This window comes from Anser anser (genome assembly GCF_964211835.1).
Source record: "Anser anser genome assembly, chromosome: 9".
Lineage (NCBI taxonomy): Eukaryota > Metazoa > Chordata > Aves > Anseriformes > Anatidae > Anser > Anser anser.
In genome coordinates, this window is record NC_139729.1 from 18,737,636 (window position 1) to 18,763,423 (window position 25,788).

Here is a 25,788-nt window from a genome sequence, read left to right on the forward strand (position 1 = left end):
GGCATTCTGTAGTCCTGTTGACATTGAAGATCTGCCACTCAGTGCACAGTTGACATGCTCTAAGATTGTAGCATCATGCTCTGAGATGTGTACGTGGGCCTTACGGTGTATTTTGTTGTTTCAGCTACAGCACACTGGTAGTTTTAGGATAGATTGGGAAGGAGGCCTGTACCAATGCTGTAACCAAAATGATGTATTGCCCAAGGAAGTTAAAGAGTATGCCTTGGGTTATATCCTTGGTAGCATTACTTGCCCGTAAACTTTATTTTGTTCCCAGTGCATTGTACTTGGTGCACAGCTTTTATTGTCTGAAAAGCAGTATTGTATAATATAAAGCCTTGAGGTCTCAGGCTTTGAGCTTACAGTAAAAGCAGTATGTGTCACTTACTAATGTGTGCTGTTACTGTACAAACATCGGCTTCCTGGTTTGTCTCCTGTGGTTAAAGGCCTGTCCTTTCATACTGAAAGAAATCCATATCAGAAGGACAAATCCCCAAACTAGTCTTTCTTCCAGAACTGGCTTTGAGACTTGAGGCAAGACCAAAAGACTTTCCCAGTGTAATCACCCCCGTGAAATCTTACTTAGCGAGGGTGTCTGGTGTTGGCTGTTGCCTTGTGCTCTCCTGTAAGCTGGCTTGGATCTCGTTCTTCTGTAGAGCAGCTTTATGTCTCTTGCCAGCTCTGTGACCTCATGGGTCAGCTTGTGAGCCTGATCTGCCGTCCTTTAACAGGATGCATCTGGTGCACGTAGGGGGATAGAGGCCGCAGTACAGCGTTACAGATGGGAGATGTTTCTAACGCTTCTGTAAGGCCCTATTGTATCATAAGGCTTTTTTTTTCCTAGCTGCGATTCAATGTTATCCCCATCTTCGATCGTGTCATTTGACATGTGTGCTTCTGAATTGGGAGATAAGGAATCTGAGAAAATTGTCAGAGCAAAAGGTCTGCATCTAAGAACAGGAGGAGGGCAGAGTACCAGTTCTGAGAAGTTGAGGAAACATTCATCTGAAGATTTAATCAGATTCCTGACTTTCTAATGTTTGTTTGGGCAGGAAATTGATGTGGGAAATGGTGGGTAAATTTGAAATGAATAGTTTTAAATACAGTTGCTTAATATAGTCCCTTATATTTGTAAAACACGTGATAAGTTGTTCTACTTTTTTTTTCCTTCTTCTAAAACTGGTTTGTCTGGTGGGTGAGAAACATGGGTTGTAGTCTTTTGTTGCATGCAACTGCATCTGTTTAATAAACGTCATGAAACCTAGAGGATTCTGGCTCTTTACCAGCTTGGATTTGATCCTCTGAAGTGTTGTACGTTCAGTCCCCATCCAATGTAGCTCTTAAGCATGGGCTCCATCTTAAACCCATGAATAGATTTTTCCGATTCATATATGATGCACACCTTCCTGGAATTTCTTGGATTAGGGCTACTGTAATAAGATTCTCTAAATTTTGGATTAAAGTAAGAACAGGAAGCTCTTCTTCACGTGTGCAGTCTCCATCTATAGTCAAGATGCGTCTTAACCACTGGAAAATGGTTCTGTGACTAGAAAGCTGTATAGTTGATTGCATATATTGTTCCTCTGTCATGGAATAGAATAAATACCCATTATGTTTTTGCTGCTGTTCAGTCTGATTATATTTACCTGTCACTCCAATTAGTTGAATTAATCTCCCTTGCAAGATTTAGATGTCTTTTGGCACAGCTCTTTTGAAGCTGAGGGGGGTGGTTAGTTCTGTCACACTGGACAAAAGCACCAGTTCTTTGAAGTTAGTCCGTGACTTACAAACTGTAAACAGGGTGGATTTTTTTTTTAATTTGTTGGAAAAGCCATAAAGACTAGCATGTTTTGTTTTGTTTTTCCCCATAGTATGCACTTTTTTCCTCAAAAACTTTATACTGCAAATGTGAACGTGCCACCAAGTTGTAATAGTTAATGGCAGCCATTCTGTTTCTTATTTGTCATAATGTTTTCAGCATCAGCAGTCCACACGAAACCTAGGAGACATGGAAACAGAAGTCACTTTTTATTATTCTGAGCCATTCAGGGTGGATTCACCAAGCATTATGTGGATGTACGCTCTTTCACTTCAAAATACTTACAGCAAACAGCATGTAGCGTAACTAAGCTTTTCTTAGGATGAAGTACATATTTCTTCTCCATCCCTGTCCATGGGATGATTCTTAAATGTTATTGCTTATATGTGATAAAGAAGAAACAAACCCGCCTTCTTGTCTAAAGAAAGAAGTTCTTTTTTTCTGTTGTCACCATATGTGATGCCTTTTTCATATATCTGCTATCTGCAGCAATTTGGGCATCCTCCTTATATTAACTGTTACATTCCTCATCTCTAAAGGTAAGGCGTTGACATCAGTAGGGGTTTCCACAAACTTTTCCTGTTACTGTCCTCAAATCCTTGAATGTCATCCTTGTCTTGATGCCTATGGACATTTTCATTGGCTTAGGTCACGAGTATGTTGAAATTCCATCTCATCATGCCAGAGGTTATCTCCTGGTTTCTTTTTGCTCACTTGTTGGTTTCTCTCTATGTTGTCTATTGTGTTCAATTTAATTTTAAATTGCCTTAGCCAGGAACTGTGTGTGTGTATGCACACATGCATAGTGCTGGGGAAGTTAAAATACTTTTTCACTTCAGAGAATTAAACTGCTCTCTTTAGATATTAACCTGTTGTAGGTTAAATCTATTAAATATAATAGTCTAAGTAAAGAGAACATGGACATATTACTAAACTACTCAAACCATGAATTATCTTTGATTTTTTACTTCAGTAGCTAAATCATAGGTTTCCTTCTAGAGACTTTTCCTTAATGTAACCGTGGAACCTTTTGGGATGAGGAATAGATAATGTTGCTGAAACACCTCAGATTGTTTCAGCTTTCATTATATGCTGGTGAGAAATTCCAGCCAAGTATGGAGAAAATCTACAGCTGCTTTCTCAGAAGCTGAGGTCTTCTGATTGATACCATGTTCATTGGTACCTGTCTCCTTAGCTGCTTCAATGCAGAGAACAATTCATGGATCCACATGAATGTGTCAGTGCTTGGTACATAGCTATTCTAACAGACAGTTGCAATGGAATAATGCGCAGACTAGGTATGTTACAAGAGAAACACACTGATTTCGGTCCTAAAACGTAAAGTATGTGGAATGGGAGAAGATGCTTATGCTTTTCTTTTCAAAGCTAATGGTCTGTTAATACTTAGCTAATTTTAATTTGTTGTTTTCTTAGAACTGTGCATTTCTCTGTGATTTATTTCTGTTAACTTGTTTTTTTTTAATCTTCTTTATTTTAATGTGTGCCTGTTTGCCCATAAAGGGATATTACTCTATGAGCCCTTGTGATGACGGATATGTAAGTGTCTATATCTTTATATCCTTTCACATTGCCTGCTGCAGTCTGTCACAGTTTGTCTCTCTTCATTTCACAATGTATAACAATTTTCTGCGCATTTTAACTTGTCATTACATTAACTGTATAGTTCATACAGAGCCAAAAACATGTGCAAGGCTTGGAATTTATGCATGGAGAACAGACTAGAAGTTCTAAGTAACCTTATGGCTTTTAATACATGTAACACAGCATGTCAGCAAAAGAGCAGCTTTGTCCACAACTTTGCACATGAAACACAGCTTCTTTATAATACGCGGAAAACTATTGTTTCTTCCATGTGAAAGTCAGTGTATATGACCTGAAGTCCTTGGAGTGTGCCAACACCATCTGATCCCACAGCACCTTTGAGTAAGCAGATAGATATCAGTGCTTAAGACAATGCAGTAAATTGAATTGTGCTTTTTAGGGGTGTGTCTTATTTTTTGTTTGTATTTTTAATTTGTAAAGTGAAACTTTGTAGTAGAGATTATCAAGTTGTTTCATACAATTAAAATGGCCCTTTTTAATTGAAAACTGAAAAAGCAAAACAATATTTTGTGTACTGCCTGTGACTTCTGTAACCCAGATGGAAGTTTGTATTCTGGCAATATTACAAGTACACCATAAGAATCTAATTTTGCCTGTAGTCAGTGCATTCTTTGCAAAGAGAGGAAATGAGTCTACTTCTGAGTAACTCAGTATGTAATCAAATCATAAAAGTGATTGACACCAATTCTGAAAAATGTCAGTCAGTATTCTACTTGAAAATCATCCATATTTGTATTTTTTCTGCTTTGTTAGGGTAAAACAAGATTTCACTTTTCAAAGAAAATCGTACTTTTTCCTCAAATGTATTCCTCACCAGGAACTACCGTAACCTGGGTGGACAATCAACTTTCTACTTAAAATGACATTTTATTTTGAGAAATAATCACTGAATGTGTCTTTTTGTCTTGACATAGAGAATGTAACTCATGTTCACCTGTGTGACTACAGGTACCAGAAGACCACCTCTATCAGGCAACCTGTTCCTGTTGATGATGTGAATGGTCATACTGGCCATGTTTTGCTTGGTGTTTAGCATTCTGTTCCCTTTCATAATGGTCTCTTTTGAGATTGAGAAAAGCTGTTTACAGATGAGGAATTGTGAATTAAATTATCTTTGCTAAAGAAAAGTTTTGCCCTTAGGCAGGGAGTCTTAGTTGCATATAATTTTATACAATGCAGAAAGTACTATCTTACAATGAAGAATTATTTATAATTTTTAAAGCTATCTGGCTAATTCTGAGATATTTCTTGAATACATATATTGGTTTTCTCTAGCATCTCTTCACTGTTTATATATAGTATTCTCTTTTTTCTGCCATCTATTGCCATTACACTATCACATAGCATTACAGGGTGATTTTTTTTTTTACGTACGCTTCAGGTCTCTTACAGAACCTGTTTTATATGCCAACTAGGAAGTTTTCATAACAGCATATGTCTAGTATAAGTTAAGATTAAAAAAAAAATAATTAAAAGCATTTGCAGATCTTCTTATGAAATAAATTTGCGTGGTCTCAGTAGAGACTTGCCAGGTTACACAAGCTCAAAACCTAACATGCAATAAGCTGCATGTAGCAGTCTTCTTGTCAGCGTATAACGGATGAGCTGAATATACACATTTGTGGTTTCTAATCGTACGTACAAATTAGCTAGAACTTTGGCTTTACTCTTTGTGTATTCGTCACATATCTTGGAGTATTCTGAATTTGTATTGCATTTACACTGAATTTTATTGCGTATTTTCATAATGGTAACTGAGGTCAGAACCTGGCTTTCAGCTTCATCCTTCAGCGTATTATGAATATATACATCAAATTGTAAAGTGGAGGTGATTTGAATACAGCGCTACAGTATTTGATAAAATCTACTGTGTTTTTGGCTTCCAGATGAAATGCATCTGTTTTCTTTTATAAATATTGATATTTTTTTCCCTTTGAACTTCTTTATTTTATTCCATGCTGTTCATATTCAAGCCTTTCTTCTTTCAAAAACGAAGGGCTGCCATCTGTGGCTAATCTGCACTGTGACAAAATTACTTAATATGGCACCTGGCTTGGCTTTGGTAAGAAACAATACAAACATAAGTCATACCCCATAATCCTACCAGAATGAGCTATGCTTGGGCTGTTTTCTTGTGTTTGTTTCTCTTCTTTCCTTAAGACACCTGGTTTCTGCATGTGCTTTAATTATGGAAAAATGCTTCTGTCCTATGGTTCTGCATGAAAAGCATTTTGTTCGAGATTAAGTCTGTTAATGTTGGGAGTCAGGTATTGCAGATAAGTCATGTATACTGTGTGTGTTCTTCATAATCATTCATTGACTGGCACTGTACAAAATACTTCTGCAGCAGGTTGAATTACTATTTTAACCTATTCCAGGAAAGGTAAGACCAGGGAAAGGAGATGGGAGGAAATGTTAAGGTTAAAATACCTCCCGAAAGCAAATCTTTTTCATCTGAGAAACTGTTGGTAAAGAGGAGCTGACTAGGGCATTGTCTGGAGAATAATGTTGGGTGCAGACTGAGAAAGATGCCTTTGGCAGTGCTTCTGACTTTCACTCTGTGGCCCTGGATTCGTCACCTGGAGATGAAGATCGTAACGGTTCTACCAGCCTAGTAAGAATATTAGGAATGTTATTTACTGTAGAGTGCTTTTAGGGCTATGAATGCAAAGTGCTGATAGCTTAACTTCATCTCATGCGATTACTTAAAAGTAGTTGTTATAAGTTTGTTTCCTGCATCCAAATACTCTCTCTCGCCCTGTGCCCACCTTGCTTCCTCCCTTCTCTCCCCTCTCCAACACAGTGTGGCTGGAATTTTTGCATTATTACCACAGAAATAACAAAATGAGGTTTCAGCACTTGGATTTAAGAACAAACACCAAGAAAGAGAATAAAAGATCTGTGAGGATCAAAAAAAAAGCCAAAATGGACCATGTTCTGCCCACTTTCATTATAGAAAGTAGTCCAAATTGTCAGTTTAGACTTGAAAATTAAGGTTGTCCTCATTTAAATGTATCCCCTTGTCCCTAAAAATAACTTTAGAAGACTACATGTTTTTGTATGTATCTGCAACAAGGAATTTTGTTTTTAAAAGCATGTGGCTAAAGTTTTGCAAAGAACTTAAAAAAGAGTTCGGATATTAGTTTTGTAACAGGGCAGGATTTTGTTCCTGAGCATCTCTTGGTTTTGCTTTCCGTAGCAGGAATATGTTGAGGGAGGAAGGCTGGTTAAGCTGGAACTCCTGCCAGAAGTAAAACGTGTGAAAGCTTGGCCTTGGAGCTACTGGGTACAGAGATAATGGTGAAGAAAATGTCTTTCTTCCACTGACCAGAATATATGGCTTAATTGCACTAAAGGTGCTCCTGCTTTAATGAAACCCAAGAGCTGCTTTGTAGGACCCAGCTGTGTTTGAGGTTTTTCCTTTTATTAAAGCTAATGCCCAAGTCAAGAACTAGAGCTTAACAGAGCTTTTTGGGGTTAGGTTATGTAAAGATGTTTAACTGGGTAAATATCCTGAGACTGGGAAATGTCAGATAGCACCAGCGAGGAGAAACAGAAGTGAACAAGCAAACAAATGTTATCTTGTGAACTCTGCAAGGAGGTGCTGAGGCTGAAGAGTTATTTGCTTTGGTGGGCTTCCTGAAAGGCGCTGTGTGGTACACATCGCCCCCCCCCACGAGGAAGGGGAAGGGTAAAGGCACTTTGTGAGGTGGAGAAGAGCGCTATGCTTAAGGGATAGGAGTATTCAACCAAGTTAAAATGAAATGCCAGGATGGTTCTGCATTTCTTCCTATTAGAAAAAGATAATGGGACTCTCAGGTAGAAAGTGAGGAGGGGCAGAAGGTAGCACTGGAGTATGTATTTCCTCTTTTAAAAAAAAAAAAGTAATAATAGGATAAGAAGATGAAAAGATGAAGGTCTGTGGCTACAGGTAGCCTGGACGATAAGTAGAATGATCAGTGTTTCTTGGTACTGTGTTCGGATCACTTGCTTGAAGATTAGACATTGAAAATGCAGATGAAGAAAGATCTCTGCCTGTGATGTGGTTGCATTCTTTCTTATCAGTGGTGCTGCCCGTGATCAGTCAGGCTGCAAAATGAAGGTGCAGTGAAGGACAAACCAGCCCTGAGAATCTTTGTCTGTTTTGCCTTGTTGAACCCGATGTAACATAAACCGTATCCAAGTTGCTTTCCCAGGAACACTGAAAGCCTAAGAAAGCTGCCTTCATCCTGCGTGGGTTCTAGACTGATAAGCTTGGGTCCGAGCAGGAAAGCGAGTGCTGGACAAGAAGGCTGTCCATCGAGGTGGTCCGGCCCTTGGAGCTCGAGTATAGGGGCTGCATCACAGCTGCCTGTTTGTGTGTGGTAACTACAAAGCCAAACCTTTTTAAAGGCTGTGCTGCTCCCTAGCTGCCACCGTAAAACTAATCTGGGAATTAATAGGACGTTGTCCTGCTTGTTCTGATTAAGTTTTAAAAACCCTAATATTTTTCCAATTGAATTGTCTTTAGTTTGAAATTTATAAAAGCTTTCTCAATCTTACACTTACCGGAAAGGTTTATTTGTGTAGAAGAGGGATGTGTGTATCTTTGCCAGTTGTGGATCCTTTAGTTGGATTTTGGTTGGAGCACATTTTTCTTTTTACGGCAGCAAAGGACCAGTGGGTAAAAAAGACTTTGCAGAGAAGCAGAGGGCTTTTATATTAATCTATTTCCTCTTAGTAACCTGCTGTTTCTTTTCTCATTGCTGTTCTTTGTGTCACGTTTTCGTCTTCAAGGACTCAAGGTCATTTCTTCTGCATTAGTGTCCTATAGTGTGCCACTTTCTTCCGTGTTTCTTTTAATGGAGGAGGGTGCTAAGGAAGCAAGAAAATGATTTGTGACTTCATTACACACTCAGGTGCAAGATTGTAGTTTTTGATGTGGAAAACAGTTTTGTTTAAACAAAAGTAAACTTTTGATATTTATTGGAAAAAAAATGAATACAAATAAATGAGGGGAAGACAGCTGAGGTGTATATGATACTCTGAAAGACTTCTCCATTGTGTAAAATAAACTAATATGTGAGAAGTGCTGTCAAGACAAGTTAATTTTGAAGTGCATGACCTGTTGATTAGCTATTGTGTACAGGTCATTCATTGACTTAAACATAATATAAAATGCTTTCTAATGCGCATGTAAGCTTATTTCACATCTGAGAGAGCAGTTCCGTGTATTACAAAGGATACCCATGAGGTTTGTGAAATCTAGTACCTTCAAGAATGTGTCAGCTGGTGTAATTCAATATTCTCTATGGTATTGCATGCCTTTTGTCTACTAAATCCCTCAGTTTTAAATCTGACAATAGACACGGATTGTATAGCTCCCCTTGAAAGAGACCAGGTTAGAAGAGGGGACTGGTTTTAAAGACCTAAGTGGTAATGAGAGATTTTTTACCCAAGTAAATAGTGAGATCAATACAAAAGAAGACACAGAATATTCTGCGAATGTGGCATGTGGTTGACATCAGAATGCATGATATGAAGCGCTTCCTTGCCAGAACTGCTGCTTCTTGGCTCACCTACAGTTAGCTCTAGCTAAAAAATATTTATTAAACCAGACAACTTTTATATTGTGTTGACATTTTGACTTCTGCAGCAATGGTGCCTTCCTATGCCCTGTATCACACTGCAGCAGAGAGCAAATATCCAGGCTTAAATTGAATTTATCCTAGGCAGAAACCCTGAGAAATGGCATGCTGTTCCACATCCCTTTTGTCTGTACTAGAATGGATAGTGTTTTCTTTACATAATTATGTAATTATTATATAGGTGTATATTAATGTCAACAGGCAGTCTGATACTGTTAGTATTGAAACAGTGAATTGTAGCAAATTTGGATGCTGAAATACATGGTAGGTCTCCACCTGAAAAATATTCCAGCTTTAAGGTAATACCATTTTTAAAGTCGATAAATGTTTTTAACAAGGTCTTCATCTTTCTCAGTGGGCTTCAGATAGTATTTTCTTCTACCTCCCACCCCCTTTTATTTATTTTTAAATGCTCTCAGTGTAGGTAATACTTGAAGTATGAAAGTAAAGATAGCGTAACTAGATCATAACACAAGATGTTTTAACTTTTGAACTACTCTGAGGGAAAATAAATAAAAATATTCAAGTCCTTTCCTTTTTTTTAGCTGTGTTTCTAATTTGAAACGTAGGTTTGTATAGGAAAAGAACTGCAGAACTTGAGTGAGAGAATTCACTGTGGACCTCATTAATAACACTCCTGATATGGTATTTGGACTCATCTGTTGTGATTTCTTCTTTTTTTCTGATCCAGGCTTCCACAATGTTAAGAGCATCTATAGCACCTGTGTAAGTATTCATTGTGGAGCTACAGTTATATCTGTAAAGAGTAGGAGGAGGGATTAGTAAATTGAAGTGCGCTGCCTGTGTTCTGCAAATGAGAATCCGTCTGTGTGCTTCCTCTGATCTCAGTGAGCATTGCATGCAAATGTCGTGTGATCAGTATTCTTCTGTTGGGCAGGTTCAATAACATCCTAATTTCAGCAGGATGTTGCTAATCCAATAAATCTGCCACTCCACACCTGCGAGTTGGCTGCTTTATTTTCTTTGCTGTTTCCGCACAGTACGGTCCTATTGTTGTGGCTGGTTTGCTTCTCACAAATCCAGGAAAAGGGGGAATGGGTAAAATGTTTTTTGTGTGCTTCAAGATCAATTTTTTCTGCTTAATTTAATTATTTTTTCCATATAAATAGAATAGATATGGTGTGTCTGAGGAGTTTAGATGTTTTGAAACACTTTTGATTCTTCCATTGTTTACAAGATAATTAAAGGGACAATTATATATAGCATTTAAAAATTGTTTTGAAAAGTAGCAGGATAGAAACAGAGGAGTAAAAATTGCTTTAGTGGAATTTATTTAAATATTAAAATTAAAGCATTGAAAGCAATGTTACTATTTTTCTTTTTATTAATTTTATTGCAGTATTAAAACTCAAAATAGCAGGATAGTATTGGCGCGTGGAATGTGGTCCTGTATTAAATCTTATGTGGACCAGCCAGCAGCCTGTAAAAACCCATTCAGCTTTGCCTTGGAGAAGACTTTGCTGTGTTCGTGAGGGCTTAGAGGTGAAGTTGGAGCTGCAGCTTGTTACTGTGTCTGGTCGTAACCATGTGCTAAGAGCCACAAGTTGCTGTCTTCCAGTCCTTGTGGGCCACAGAGAGCAAAGACAGACATCACTGAACTGATGTCTCCTTTGTGTGGCTAAAAAACTCAGATCATCAACTGGCTAATTTTCATCGTTTAGCATCTCCAAATTGGGATGACAAATGAGCTGAACATAAGGTGAAAGAATAAGTTTTAAAATCTTGCTTTAAGCCTGTTATTTTAATATAGTAATAAAAATAGCAAAGGTGTAAAAATGTGGAAGCCCTTCTCCTGCAGCAAACTTCCTGTTTTGGCTCTTGTCACCTCAGTAACATCAGCTGCACTGAATAAGGAGAGGGTTTTGATGAATGTCAAAATTCAGTGAATTTCCCTTTTGCATTGTAGAAAGATGCAGGATGTGCCGTTGTTGCCCTCTTTGGACTATGAGAAGCTGAAAAAAGATTTGATTACAGGGAATGATCGCCTCAAAGCCTTCTTACTGCAAGCTCTGCGCTGGGTAAGTGAGATGGCCACTGTACAAATCAATAGGTCCCTTCTGGAGGGGTCCAGTACTAAAATCCATCTTTTGGGCAAGCTGATTGTTCTGTTGAACAGCTCAGCATTGTAGGCACCTTCTGTCTTTGTCGGTGAAGCTCACTGATGCTCTTGAGATGATGAAGAAAGCCCAGGCAGTAAGTGTGTATTTGTAGCAGCATCCTGCCTTTCTGAGGAAAGACAGATAGAAATTCCTGAAATCTCCAGTGGAAGTTATTTCTGATGTGTTTTCAAGAAAATTGTTGTTGTTTTTGGCAACTCCTTTTTCTATGTTTTGCTCTGTTTCAGATTTATATAAATGCTGCTGTATCAGAGTAATACCTGAATCTAATCATCAGTTTTCCTTTATAGTCAAGGCATTCTACAGGAGCCTACAGTTTTAGTTAACTCAGATCATGTACTGGTATTTTGGGGAAAATTAAAGGTGACAACAGGAAGTTTCATTTTCCTGCCGGAAAGGAAGCTGACGCTTTCAAAGTGACACACGCGAAAAGTGATAATAGTGAAATTTTGGTCAAGCTTCAATGTCCATTTTTCACATTTAAAAAAAAAAAACAAGCAAACAAAAACTGTTAGGTCTGACCGGTGGTTCCTCTAGCCCAGTATTCTGAGATCTTTTAGAAAAGCACCACATCTGTAGCTATTAGAGGGGCTTTTTAACTTTATGGGAAGTCATGCTGTATCCCTCCTGTATGGACAGTGATGGTAGCTTGTGAGTAACGGGTCTGTAATGGATCACTTAGCTGACATCAGGTCAGTTCGTTTCATCTCATTCCCTTAGATCACTGAGGTTGAATTCCTTTCCTCTGTGAGAAGAGGATTAATTTTCAACTCTGGGATATTTGCACCTTTTAAATCTTCAGTGGTCATCAATTCACATTACCATTCGTTTATTTGACTGTTGTTTTTTTTTTTTGATTTTTTTTTTTTTAGCGCTTGACAACATCATATCCTGGAGAACAAAGAGATACTGTCCTGCAGGCCTACATCAATAACGACCTCCTAGATTGCCACAGCAACTGTCAGGTCAGCTGGAATAGTTTTCCTCCAGCTTGTATGTGATATTGCTGACTTGTTTCTATGAGGTGCTGATCAGAAAAATTTATTGCTCTCTGGAGTGTGGGGGGGAAGCAGTATTGCTGCCGAAATTGTGTGATACATTTAACTCCTTCATCCCAGTCTTTAGATGTAATTGGCAAAGCTCGGCGTTAGCGTTGCAAGAGTCCTCAATTTAGATCATCTCAGCAAGTGCATACAGTTCTTGTAGACAAGGGGAAGCTTGTCACCTCTCCTGGTGCTTGATGTCTGAGTTGAGCAGAAGCCTACTGAGCCCCTCGCTTAGCAGTTAACTCTTGCTTATGAGATGCTCTGTCTCTTTTTGAGACAGTATTTGTCGTTAGATAATACACTCAATCCATTTTGCTGGTCTAGGATAAGAGCAGAATTAGCATTTCAGTCTTAATACCTGCATGGAATGTCTGATTTATGCACATGTTCAACAGTATTTTAGAGAGTTTGGAATGGATTGTTACCTTTCTTTAGAAGGGGGATTATCAGGTATGTTGAGTTTATTCACTGATAATCTAGTACTGTTGCTAACAAAAGTGAAATATTTTTTTTCGTTTGTAAAGGTTAATTTTATGCAGAGTTGAGTTCCCAAGTTGTTAGCAGCTGTGGACCTGCCTGCTGCATTGTCATTGCAACAGTAACTTGTGCTGTTAGAAAAGTTAAAGGATTAATAAATCAATGATCTCTTTTTTTTCTCCCTGAGAATTTCTGTAAGAGGAAAGTTATGCATAGGTAATGCCAAAAGTAAAACAGATTAAAAATAGTTTGCAATGTGTTGTTCTTTGTAAGTTACTGAGCTGCTTTCCCACACTCCTAGTTGTCAAACAACAGCATTCCTATTCGGATGACATTAATATTTAGCTAGTGACTAAGAAAACCTGTTAATTTAGTTTGTGAACTTAAATGCACTAATTTTAGTTTTCCTCTTTACCAGTGCTGGTTAATTATAATTCTTATTCTACGCCAGGGAGTTTAATAGCATTATAACAGACAGAGCTGAGTGGCTGTGATCTGCTTATTTTCTGTCTCTCCCTCAGCCACACCCCTACACCCCCCCCACCAAAATTGAAAAAAGGAAGTGGAAAATTCTAAATCATAGCGACAATTTTTAAGATATCAGTATGCAGTCTATGCTTGTTTGCTATGAAAATTTACTGAAGCTTTTAAAATGTTATAGAAGACTAGGTTTGTTTTTTCCTTCTTTGGTGAGCTATTACTAACATTTGTTTTCTTTTTCAGAGAAGTGTCCTTAAATTATTACAGTCTAAGAGCGAGGTAGTCAGACAGTATATGGCAAGGCTCATCAATGCTTTTGCTTCATTGGCAGAAGGTAAGAGATCCATGGTGGGGTTGGGGGGGGGGGTGGTGCTGGAAATCATTTTCATATAATGCTGGCTCATAGGTACTTTACGAAGTGCATGTCACTCCACGTGGGAATTTAGAGTCTTATTGGCATCCATTTTCTAGGGCTTCACTGTCTTTTGTTACGTAAATTCAAGAGTTTTTCAGTGTCTGGAAAGTTTTCCTTTTGACACTGTGTTTGCATCATTTCTGTTGTTTTTGATGATTTGTGGTCTGTGCAGGAGCCTAGCCAGTTGATGCCTTTATGTAGGCTTCAGTCTCTTTATGTGGGTTAAAAAAAAAATAAAAATGGAGGGGCTGGAGGGGGAAATTCCCCACTAGTTAAAGTGCCTATAGGCAAACCTGCTACCAGACTGCATACCTCTGCCTGTCCCAAATTAGCCATCAGGCCTGGTGTTTCTTCAGAAGCTAACTATTGCTAGGACCTGAAATCCCTTTTAAAGTCAATAACACCTAACTTTCCTGAACACTTTGGACATCTCTGTTCTTTTCCTAGAGTATATAAAACTGCAATAAATCAGAAAGCATGTTCTGAAAGAATAGTGGATTCTGTGTGGTACAAGCAGAGGTACTAACTAGGCAGGTAGGGACCTCTAATATGCCAAGTGGGTGGATTTGGTCTGCTAGACAATTCATTTGTTCGGGTTTGTTTGGGTTTTGGCACACTGTGGCTCCTCAGGAAAAAACTAAGGTCAATCCAGCTTACTCTTTCAAGGAGAAAAAACTTTTCTGTCATAAGTTGATATCTCAGCATCTGTTCTTTCATCGCTCTTTGCACCAGGTCGTCTCTACCTTTCTCAGAACCCAATGTTGCTGCGAATGCTGGAGGAGAGACTGAAAGCTGAGGACAAGGATTCCCTTACATGGGAGAATGTTCTGGGGGCTCTGCAGAAATTCAGCCTCAGGTGATGAAAGCACAGCACTCAGTGGTGACAGCAGGAGAGGAAATGCAGGCTAAGTTAAGCTCTGTTCAGGGAGGAAAGAAGAGTGCTTGATTTTCCCATAACAATCATCAGACCCTCTGATGACCGATGAAAGCAATGTCACTTATTATGGAGGAGAACTCAGTTTTGCTGACTGAATTAACCTGATTTCCTACCAGCTGTCACGACTCAAGTAAATATAAATCTCCTGCCACAGCTCTGTGCACTTTTATATGTATTCCTTAATTGAACAACTGAAGTGAAAGTCTTTATGTAGAAAGTTCTGAAAATCCCACACGGGAAAAAAAAAAGTCTTTCATTCCCATGCATAATGTTTTCATTATCCTTTCTGCAAACATTTTTCAGGGATTTCATTCTCATGCTGTTGATCCTCTTTTCTGGGGCTGTCTATACATGGGCTGTTCTGTTTCTTCCTTTTGAATTAGCAGTCTGACTCAAATGAAATTTCATGCAAATGCAATGAAGTGCATGATATTACTCTCATTGAAAAAGTAACTATGATCTAGGACCTCTGTTTTCACAGTATTCAGGAGGAATATTCAGCTCTGAAGAGCTAACTAAATATAAAGAGATAGATGTCTTCTAAAGATCTAGGTCTCTTCTAAATTAAGACTGCAAGTTGTGTTATTTTGTTTGTTTATTGTTATTGTTTGTTTGGGTTTGTTGAAGAATAAGTGCTGCTCTTGGATTTGCCTCATTAAGATTTTCAGTAGATAAAGCACGTGGAAATGTGCATAAGATTCTGCACTGCTTCCTTACATAATACCTTGTATATATTTGAGAACAAATCTTCATACTTTGCTGCTTGAAATCCCAAACCAGTCTTAGACAAAATGATTTTTCCATTTAAGCAGTGTTTGATAGTACGGTTGAGTTTGAATTTTGGGGTCAGGAACATTTTTGTGAAATAAGCTACTGCAATTTTTGTTTTCAATCTGGAAAATAACGGTTAATTTTATAGAAGGTTAATGCCTGATACTAGACATGAGAGACTTTTTTTAGTATGGGGGGGTCAGATGCTCCCTCATTTTGCCTAAGTCCTTGGCACAGGCCTACCCCACGATCCAGGACCAAGAAAGTGCGTGTGAGCTTTCAAGGGTAATCTAAATCCCAAATACTAAGAGCAAGGAAATACCTGCTTTGATCTTTGGAGTATAGACCTGCTGGCTGTAAGAAATAAAGTAATTAACAAATGGTGTTCTTCAGTAAGACATTTTCCACCGCTTCTAAGAGAAAAAAATTCTTCTACATGGGGTGTGTATGTTTGGTGTTGTTAAGTGAAAAAGTTCTGTAGTAGGAGTCAATCACAGTTGACCACCTGGCACTCGTCAGGGACAACTACAGTTTGAGGAAAAAATTTACACGATATAACAATCCCTAGTGAACAGTGCAAACGAATCTAATCAAAGATCACATCTGCCTAATCAGCAGTACAAAAGTACTATAGTGCTTTGTCAGAAGCACTAATTAAATTGTTTTATGGATCTGTTATGTGTAGCCAGTGTTTTGTTTGCTTTTTTCTTACTTTAAACCAATTTGAAGACAATGGAAAATGCAATATTAGGTGGAATTAGAAGCCTTAGAAAACAATGAAACTTACCTCAGCAATTTGCAGGTCTACACCCAACAGCATTTCAGGCTTCTAACCCTACAGGAATCCGCATCTACTTAGCAGGCTTTGTTAATTCACTAATTTAACTGATTCTGCCCAAATGAGTAGTTTATTTTGTTGTTGGCAAGCTAGTGTGTGGCAGGTAGATGCAGTAGGTTTTTAATGTGCTCATATTAGATGTAAATGTATTCAAAGGCTGTTTACCTTGTGGTTTGTTTTTTGTGTGTATTGTTGTTTTTAATCCTAGGCGTGCGCTGCAGTCAGCAATGATCAAAGATGGGCTCATTTTCTGGCTGGTTGATGTTCTGACAGATACAGATAGCCTGTCTGATTACACACTGGAGTATTCCGTTGCCTTGCTCATGAATCTGTGTCTGAGGAGTGCAGGTATCTTACTTCTGAATTACAATTTTATTCCAAGAAGTGGATAGGGAAGATCCTGAAACCTTTTGCTGTTATCCCTGGATTCTTTCAAGTAACTATATTTAGTAGCTGAGACTCAACCAACTAGTGACATTTGAGTGTCATAACCAGTATTTAATGAGCATATCTCTTTCCCAAGAATCCCAGACTGTGGAGGATAGCTTGACCAAAATCCCAAGAACTAAGGAAGCAGTTAATCAATGAAACCCTACAAGATCTGATTTTTTTCAGATCAAAATGTGAGGACTGCCATTCCTACATTCCAGGTCCACTTTTTGAAGGGCACTTAATATTTGAGAGATTTGTTTATATACAAGAAAGTCAGAACTGACTTGATCAGTAATGGCAAGGACCTTAACCTTCACCATGTGAAGTGAAATACTTGTGTGCTACACTTCACAGTGTAGAGATGTCCCCCAAGAAAATAAGGTTCCTGTCTATGTCCAAGAGACTTAAAAGAGGCTTAAAGTAAGTTTTGTTTTAAAAAGGAAAGTAAGGTAATGAAGAGAGAGTGGCTGCTTGGCATAAGAAAAATAATGCCTTTGTTTAACTTTATTAAATCCCTTTGTGTTGCATCCTGTCCAAGATTACGACTGTATAAATCTGGAGTAACTCCACTAATTTCAGCTCAGTTATGTTGAGCAGTGTTTGGCAGGAACATTATTGCTCTGTGTAAATTCATTATATTTAGTACTGATTTAAAGAAATAATTAAGATACTCTGATCTGTTATTTTTTTCAAGCATATTAGTTTTCTCCCCTTGCAGGGAAGAAAATGTGTGCAAGGATCGCAAACCATGTGCTCAAAGTTCTCTCTGATCTTCTTGGCCATGAGAATCATGAGGTACTTGTACAACAAACTTTGGGTTAAGAAAAATGTAGAAAGGAAAATTGAAGATAAAAAAGGCAAGAAAGGAAGAAATGGAAAAAATAAATGAATCGGCTTTGTTTCCCTTGTTAGACTTTCAAGTAATTAAGTTGCTTGACGTTTTCCTAAAATTCGCAATTCTGTGAATTTGATTTCGTTGGACACAGATCTTTCTCGATGTAATTATGTTTTCCTTTAACACGTTGATAGCCAGAAGTGAAAGTCTCGTAGGTGCCTAGTTATCATGTAATCCACATGCATTCTTGACTGCTGTTTCTGATACTGTTTAAATGTTATCTCACACCAAATCCTCTCAGTCTTTACTACTTCATGAGCTGCCGTTCAAGACATTATGTAAAACATCGGGTACAAAGAAGCAAAGCTGCTACTAATTTAAAGAACTTTATAAGCAGTACACCTGTGACATTCAAGCCCGAATATCTTTTTGTCTGCCACTTTGTTTAACCTGCCTCTTAACTGTCTTGTGGTTCAAGCTTCTTTTCTGTCTCCAGACACACATGTATCGGAAAGCATTAAAGATGGTAGTTTATTTCCACCTAATGTTTTCAACATGTCACTCTGATAAAATTTGTCTTTTATATAAAAGCATTGCTTCAACTCTCTCCGCAGAGGAGCACTTCTTTTAACCATTTGCTAGAACTGAAGGGAGGAGAAAGTGCAGACAAATATTTTTATGAAATTGAAATCATAGAGAGGGAGAGTTTACCGGGATGCTCTAGATCGATTCCTTGTTGATTATGCAAGGCATTTTGGGACATCTAGTAAAAACAAAATATAATCTCTGGGGTTCGTGTTTGTATCTAATGATTGGATCATCAAGAGGCTTTTTTTGTTTATCACTTAAGCTGAAAATAGTGAATGTTTCAATCAGCTATTAGCACCAGGTTTCATGAATTCGTCAGAGGGCACAGATCAGTTCTGTAGTGACACTGTTTTAATTAAGATGAATTTTGTCATATCTTTATTGAACTGTTTTGTTAGTTTTTTTATGAATGAGAAAATTAATACAATACATAGTAGTACAAAGTAACATTCCAGTTCCTGGACTGAAATATTTAGAAAACACTGATACAGTTGAAGTCTGTGCCTTAGAATGACCTTGAAATTTCTTTTATAGGATGTATTCTTAGGACTTGGTTTGTACCAGTGCAACTGATAGAAGTTTTGTTATTGCAATCAAAGGGACAAGGCAGCTCTCTTGGGTGCCAAGAGAACTTTGTGAGAAGCTGTGGAGTCCTTGTGTAAATACTAATCCCTTATCTTTCCTTGTTTCCTCTGCTCACAGACTAGCTCACTGTTCATTTTTCCAAAATACAGTCAGAGGTCTTAGTGCTCCAAAAGTAACCGGCCAACACGAAGGGTCACATAAGTGCTAGTAAAGGTAGTTTGACGTATCTGGTGGTTTTCACTAACCATATTACCAAGGGTTTTTTTGCCTCTGCTTAGGGACAGTAATAGGCAGCTGAGTGGGAGGATCTTTTAGGTTGCTACAGCTTTTATTATCCTGCTTAAGGCTGCAGTGCTCAAAACCTGTCTGTGTTCATGCTGACATTGTCTTTTCTCAGTTGTTTGTCCTTTCCTATTTTTTGTACTGCCACTAGTGCTTGTCAGAAACTAACATCATTTTTCTGTTTCTCTCTTTTTTTTTTTTTTGGCCATGGGCTAGGTCAGCTTGCAAGAACACATTTTCAAAAAAGGGGTGGGGAATATCAACACACAGCAGTACTGGTTTAGCTCAATCATGTCACAGTGTACTTGCGTCCTCCCAGAAAATCACTGCTTACCAAGTGGGAATTTTTGCAAGTGCAGGCTAGCCTGATTAAACTCTCTGAACATAGTTGATACTGTTCCTTCACTCTTAAATTTTGGTTATAGTCTACTTGGCTGAATGTCAGAGTTTCTCTTAATGGTCTGACTACTGGCAAGTATTTCTTCCTCTTAGATACAACCATATGTGAATGGAGCACTGTATAGCATTCTTGCCATCCCTTCTGTCCGAGAAGAAGCCAGAGCAATGGTAAGAAGTTCTGCTTTGCTTAGCACAAAGATCACTTCATCTGCTGAAGATGACGTGTGTGGGTATCTGTTGAGTGGTGTGCAGCAGGATTGTCATAGGCATAGCATTTTGAGAAGGGAATCCACAGGAGGCCCTCCACCTTTGATATACAAACAGGTATAAATGTATGTCTTGAACATTTTTGCCATATTTGCTAGCCCTTTGTTAAAGGTGAAGCCCCAGCAGCATAAAGGATACTATTTAATTTATAAATGAAAGATGTTATTTTAGAGCAGTTGTCCATGTAGCATTTCATAGATTGGATGTGGCTCAGAAGATGCTTTCATCTGACCTGCTATTTATGTCCTTCCCTGAGTTAACTAATTCTGCACAAGTGAGCTAAGGGGATAAGTGTTCTTCTTGCTGCTTTTTTTTTTTCCCTGTCTGGTCTAGACATGGTTAGCTGGGGAGGGCAGGAAGGTTTTCACAGAACTAGGAACTGATCTCAGGTGAAAGCTAGTCTAATGGTAACAAAAGTGTTTTGACTTGGGTTTGATGAAGGTATTCCAGGGCCAGCAGTGTATCTTTGTATCTTAAGGACTAACCTAGAAAGTTTTACGGACATAATAGTTGTCAGATGTTTTACCTAACAGAACACAAAGGATTGAATGTCATCTTAAATGATTAAAGGCACAACATCAAGCCTATAAGGGACCGCAAAGAAAGAAACTGAGTTTAGAGAAGGTCAAAGATGGTCCTGCCTTTTGCTTTCCTTCTCTGAATCTTTCACAGTTGTCTCTGTGAAGGCAAATTTGCCATTTTCTCTTGACTCCTGTGTTGACAACTGAGTTGAGAAGGTGGAAGCAGCAGATCTATTAAAATTTGCTCATCATGGATACTTCCATATATAAATCTAGAAGCAATGTACACATCCCATTTCTTTTGCCTTTGGGAAGTGTATGGACAAAAAGGAATGTTTATTGCTGGACACAATGGTTTGTTTCACACTGCCTATATTCTTCCCAACAAAACGATGATATTTTAGCTGACAGTGCTCTGTCAGTGTGGTCACATGAAACACTAATCTAGCAATGTTTGCCACTCTATCCAGGGAATGGAAGAAATTCTGCGCTGCTTTATCAAGGAAGGAAATGCAGAGATGATCCGGCAGATTGAATTTATTATCAAGCAGCTCAATTCAGGTCAGAGGAACAAACGCAGCTATCTGAGCTGTACATCTTTCACAGAAGTCAGAAGAAGGCTCATGTTTTTATTTGGCATTGGAACTCTCATAGAACTACAATAATGTGATGCTCTGAGAGAGGGTGAATAGTGAATGTCAGGATTTGATACGTTTTAAAATTGATTTTTGTGTTACATTTATAAAGAAGAAAGAAAAGGCTGTGTAGGTCTCACTCCTAAAGTTTTGGGACTGTAAACAGAATGACTTTGACTGTTTTCTTTCATGCCGGTGCCCTCACAGTAACGAGAGACCAGTGTCAACTGCAAAAATAAGCAGGTGATACAATTTGTAAAGCAGGATTTGGTGACTATGTCAGTCTCTGCTCATCTCTCACTCCGCAGAGGAGCATAGCTCAGTTATCTGCGATTGTTAATAACGTTACACTGCTGACTTTGGGGGGTTTATTGTGTGTTTATTTTTTTTTAATTTGTATTGATGTTCTGTATTCCGCTATATTGCACAAAAGCTAAAAAAATAATCTTTTTACTTGTAGACAGTATAATAATGAAGTGCTTGTAGAGAGAAGTAGAATCTTTTAATAAAAGTTAATTGAAAAATAGACAAATTTGCAAGCACACACTCTCATTCAAGTCTCCTCAGTAAATACACTGAGGCATCATAGTGGGATTTATGAGAAAAGAACCATTCCTGAGCGTTTCTGTTTCTGCCTTTTTTCCTGGATATGAATTGGCTTCAGTGATTTCTAGCATGCTTTATAGGAGCAAATAATTCCAATAGTTGTCTTGAGAAGAGTGGTGCGTCTATAAGAGAAGCAAGCTAAATCTGGCTGTTCTTAAAGAGGGGCAATAACTAAAGATTCTTTTAAGTTAGACATGTGTTCTTACAGGGTTTTATTTTGCTTCTTTCTAGAAGAGCCATTAAATGACAGTACCGTGTCTGATGATGAAGAGGAAGAAGAGGATGAGGAAGTAAGTATAAAGGCCCTCTGGAGCCTTTTAGAAAAATCCTTAGTCCTCTAGACAAAAAATATTTATGTCAATAAACCAGAGCTTGTTTATTGCATTAAGGTTTTTTTTTCCTTTGGTTGTTTTTGTTTTTGTTGTTTATTTAAAATTTATCTAATTACCATGGTAATATTAACAAGAAAATTGGGTCCGTTTACATTACCTTTAGTCTATTTGAAGTCCTACACTTTTATTTTGACAAGTCACCTCCTCAGTGATAAATAAAGGTTTATATCTGGAAATAAGTAAAGAGATGAGCACTTACTGTAGCAGTAGAAATCTTGCTTTCTAACAGACTTATTTCAACAATCAAAAATAAAGGAAGCAAATGATCCAGTATATCACCAGAATAATTTTTAAAATATCGTTACCTTTTTCTAAAGGTATCGTTATCCGTTTAATGTGTGACTTCTTTTTGCTGTTTAGAAACTTTGAAATATATCTAATAAATTGTTTATGATGAAAAACAGTAATTCCAAATTTGAAAATAACTGCCATGAGAAGAAACAAACAAAAAAAAAAATAGCAAGTATCAGAAACAGCACAATAGTGTAAACTGGTTATCTGTATATTTCCAACTCTGTTAACAAACATTTTTTATACTGATGGTTTTACTTCAGCATCTTTGAAGAAGTTGTTTGCCTAGGGTAATAGGATTCCAGGTGTAGACAGCACATAGTGTAATTAGTTTATTTGCCATGATCCCGTGGCAGGGAAGTCAGACTGGATGGTCTGAAATGGTCCCTTTAAACCCCAGTGATCCTGTGATTCTGTGATTTAAATTAACCATCAAAGTAAGGTGTAAACAATGTGAAATAAATTTTCAACGCAGTCTTCACTGGTGATGTTACGAAGAATAAGATGTCTAAAACTCAGTAAGCCTGTTGTGTCTGTGTTTGCTAGCTTGTTACACGTTAATGCTCAGGGAGAGTGATGACGCTGCTGAACCCAAAACTTGCCCTGTTGCTGCAGGTTGACTGAGCATATTTTCAAGTGAACTTTGAACCTTTTACATTGTGAAAACAGAAAAATATACAAATATCCCAGTTGTAAAAGGTGTGGTGCACTTGTAGCCACCATGAAGGATAGCACTTTGCAGGATCCAGCCTTTGCTTGGCAGTGTCCAGAAACATTTTGTGTTTGTTGCATTCTTTAGCTATTTTTTGTTGTGGCACAATAGTCTGGGAGAAGCCTAGACCAGATTATTCTTTGTGCGTTTCCCTAATTTTACAGCTATCTGGAAATTCTAACTTTACAGCTGTATGGAAGCTTTTGTTTACAGTCAGCCCTTTTCTTCTGAAGGGGTTCAGCAATTTTTTTTTTTTCTAGTAGGATTGGATTATTATAATTGTATCATCTCCTGCAGTTCTGAAGTGTGTTTTCAGTAATCTTTTCTTTCCACAACTCTAGACCAAAACCAATGCTTTATGTGCAAGGTGGTCTTTCCAGGGATTAATTAATAAATCTTCCTTTTGTTTAATGCACTGCTTAACACCTTTTAACTGGTGTCCCAAGGCTTTGAGTGTCTAAGATGTATTGTGAGTATCCAAAGTTGTGATATCTTTCCTTGAACTCCAGTATACTTATTTGAAGGTTACTGTGATCTGTTGTGAAAGCACAGAGTTTAGGAGATCATTCGTGAAAGGTGTGGCTTTAAATTGTATGATGGTGCTGCATACTTTTATTGTGTTTTTTATTTTTGTTTTTTCCTGCTGCTCTTGGGAATGAAAAAATGATTTCTCCTATTCAGTCATGTCCTCTAAATGAGTTGCTGCTGCTCACAATCCCAGCCAAGGCTCTAGGTCAAATCAATTGTATATGAAATGTGTAACAGGTTTCTGTCAGTCCTTATTTTACTCAAATATAACAATAACCTCTTGAAACAGTGAAGTGCCTTGTTTCAGTTTTACATTAGTTTTGTGATTATATTAAAAGGAAAAGGAAAAACTCTTAATTCAGGCAATTTTACAACTACTTCTAGTATAACATTGATGTGGCAAGTCCTACATCTTAACTGCTTCTGGGAGCTGTAATTCTGTTCTGTTCCATGTAGGGCTGGTCTGTCGGTCTTTCAGAAAGCAAAATATACAAACCGTGGCAACGAAAGGCTATACAAAACTCATAATGTTGTTACTTTCTTAACTAAGCAAAGATCTGTTGACTCGCTGCCTCAGTGCTCGAGGCCATTTTGTATTTTGGAAATGCTGTGAATTGTTGTTCTTCGGAGTTCTGTGATAACATCTGGTGCTGTGATCTGGCAGCACAAAGTTTTGAAAGACTTTGTCAGAAGCCTTGCCTGGACGTAATGCTTAAAAGCTACTACAGGCAATATATTTCAGTAGATGTCCATTTATCGACAATTTAGTGACATGCATTCAGACTGCCTGCTGATATCATAATTTGTTGCTGATTTACTCGGCACCAATACTTATACCTTCACAATTTAAGAAATAACAAAATGAGTCTTTCATGCAGACTCTTAATTTGCAGTTTTTACCCCAGCTCTTCTTGTTTCCAAAAGCATGTGAAGAGTCCCCATGCTGTTACTATTACCTTTCATGTTTTTTTTTTCCTTTTGCCTGTGATTAATTTAGAGTTCTTGAATTCTCTTCTGGCTTTGAACAGACCTTGTGGTGATGACTCCTTTCTCCTAAACACTGCCGCCAAGATGTGGTTGAGCTTGTTGGAGGATGAGTCTGAGATTTCTAAGAGAACGTCACACTCTTGGAAATTTAAGATTCTGTAGTATGTGACATCAGACCGTATATGAAAAATTTCTGTGTAGTGTTACTCAGAAAAAAAATGGCTTTAAGGTTTGTCTGCCGAGCTTTAAATTGATTTATGTCGAGCTCGGGATGCACTGGTTTCCAGAGTATATGCCCGCTTTGTTATATGAGCTGTCTGGCATGTGTTGAGAGCCACAGTTACAATGCATAATTTCTGGTGCTTAATATTTTTTTTGACTGTTCTGTTAAATACTAACGTATTTTATATTTAATATTTAATCTTTATATTTGCTTTTTTATTTGACTTGGACCTTCTTAAAAAGCTGTCTGTAAAAGTAAATATGTGATATCATAGCTCTAGCTCAGAAGTTTACTTACAAGTTTGAGATACGTTAGATAACTGTACGGTGACCATTTATCAAACACCCCGTGATGTCACCGTCACTCAGCACCTGGCAATAAAATTAGTAAACTCCAGTGTGAAAATATACTTCAGATGAAGGGTACATCAAAGGAAAAAGCTTAATCACGAGGCTTTGAGCCATTGCATTAAAGGACTTTGCTGCCAACATCTGCTACAGCGGTGAATGGGGCACCAGTTGTGGTGTTGCAGTGATGGAAAGATGATGGTACGTATGTCAAAGCTTTCCTTCTGTGCAAGGAGGAGCTAGAGGAGGGAAACGTTCAGGGTCAGTTACCTGTTATGGTAAATAATGTCAGAGAGCAAGATTGGCAGGGGGAGGTACTTTCCAGGAACCAGAAACTGCCATTCTCTGTGTGGCAGAATCCCTTAACCAGCATATTGGGTGAGGTGGAACCTGGGGAAACCGAGGAGATGTGTGAAGAAAAGCTAAATGCATCATGCATGCGTGGTAGCTGGATGAAAATCCCCACTAGGCTATTTATAAAGCTCAACTTTGCTTTTTTTTTTTAAAAAAAAAAAAAAAAGTCTAAGTACAGTATACTGTGGAGTTTGGAGTGTTTTTTGTTGTTGTTTTGCTCGCTACAGATGATTGTTGGCTAGTTTACAAGTGTTTGTGTTTTTTCCATTATCTGGGTTACTTTTCACACCCACCCAGCTTCCCAGCTGGTTGTAACATATCCTCGGAGAGAAAGGCAGATGGAACATCTCCCTGAGGTCCTGTACAGCCTTGTCTTTTATGGCTGAGTGTCAGGAGAATGCATCTTTAGGAGGATGAAGGGGATTAACAATCTGTTATCTCAAAAGTACTTACATAAAAACTATTTTTTTATTAAATCCATATACAGAAAAAATAAAGAAGAAATTGCTCTAAACCTCGGAACGCTGTTGTTCATACACAGACATCTAATGTCTCTAAAGTTCACCTAGGATATCAGTGATCATTGTTTTTAATGGCATTTTTATCAGGCTTTCTACATTATTTTTATATATA

At 38.0% G+C, this 25,788-nt stretch overlaps 1 protein-coding gene across 2 annotated transcripts in view; it reads left to right on the plus strand.

Moving 5' to 3' along the window:
- Window positions 1-25,788, plus strand: part of ARMC9 (armadillo repeat containing 9) — a 64,307-nt gene that overhangs the window by 18,926 nt on the left and 19,593 nt on the right. The window contains exons 9-19 of one of the 2 annotated variants that reach the window (XM_083848480.1): window positions 3,341-3,376; window positions 9,761-9,795; window positions 10,997-11,108; window positions 12,080-12,172; window positions 13,454-13,544; window positions 14,358-14,481; window positions 16,380-16,519; window positions 17,322-17,398; window positions 19,386-19,460; window positions 20,551-20,641; window positions 21,553-21,611. In XM_083848480.1, coding sequence (XP_083704606.1) covers window positions 3,341-3,376; window positions 9,761-9,795; window positions 10,997-11,108; window positions 12,080-12,172; window positions 13,454-13,544; window positions 14,358-14,481; window positions 16,380-16,519; window positions 17,322-17,398; window positions 19,386-19,460; window positions 20,551-20,641; window positions 21,553-21,611 — 933 coding nt within the window. The remainder of the gene's footprint in view (window positions 1-3,340; window positions 3,377-9,760; window positions 9,796-10,996; window positions 11,109-12,079; window positions 12,173-13,453; window positions 13,545-14,357; window positions 14,482-16,379; window positions 16,520-17,321; window positions 17,399-19,385; window positions 19,461-20,550; window positions 20,642-21,552; window positions 21,612-25,788) is intronic. The other variant, XM_083848481.1, reaches the window with a different exon arrangement.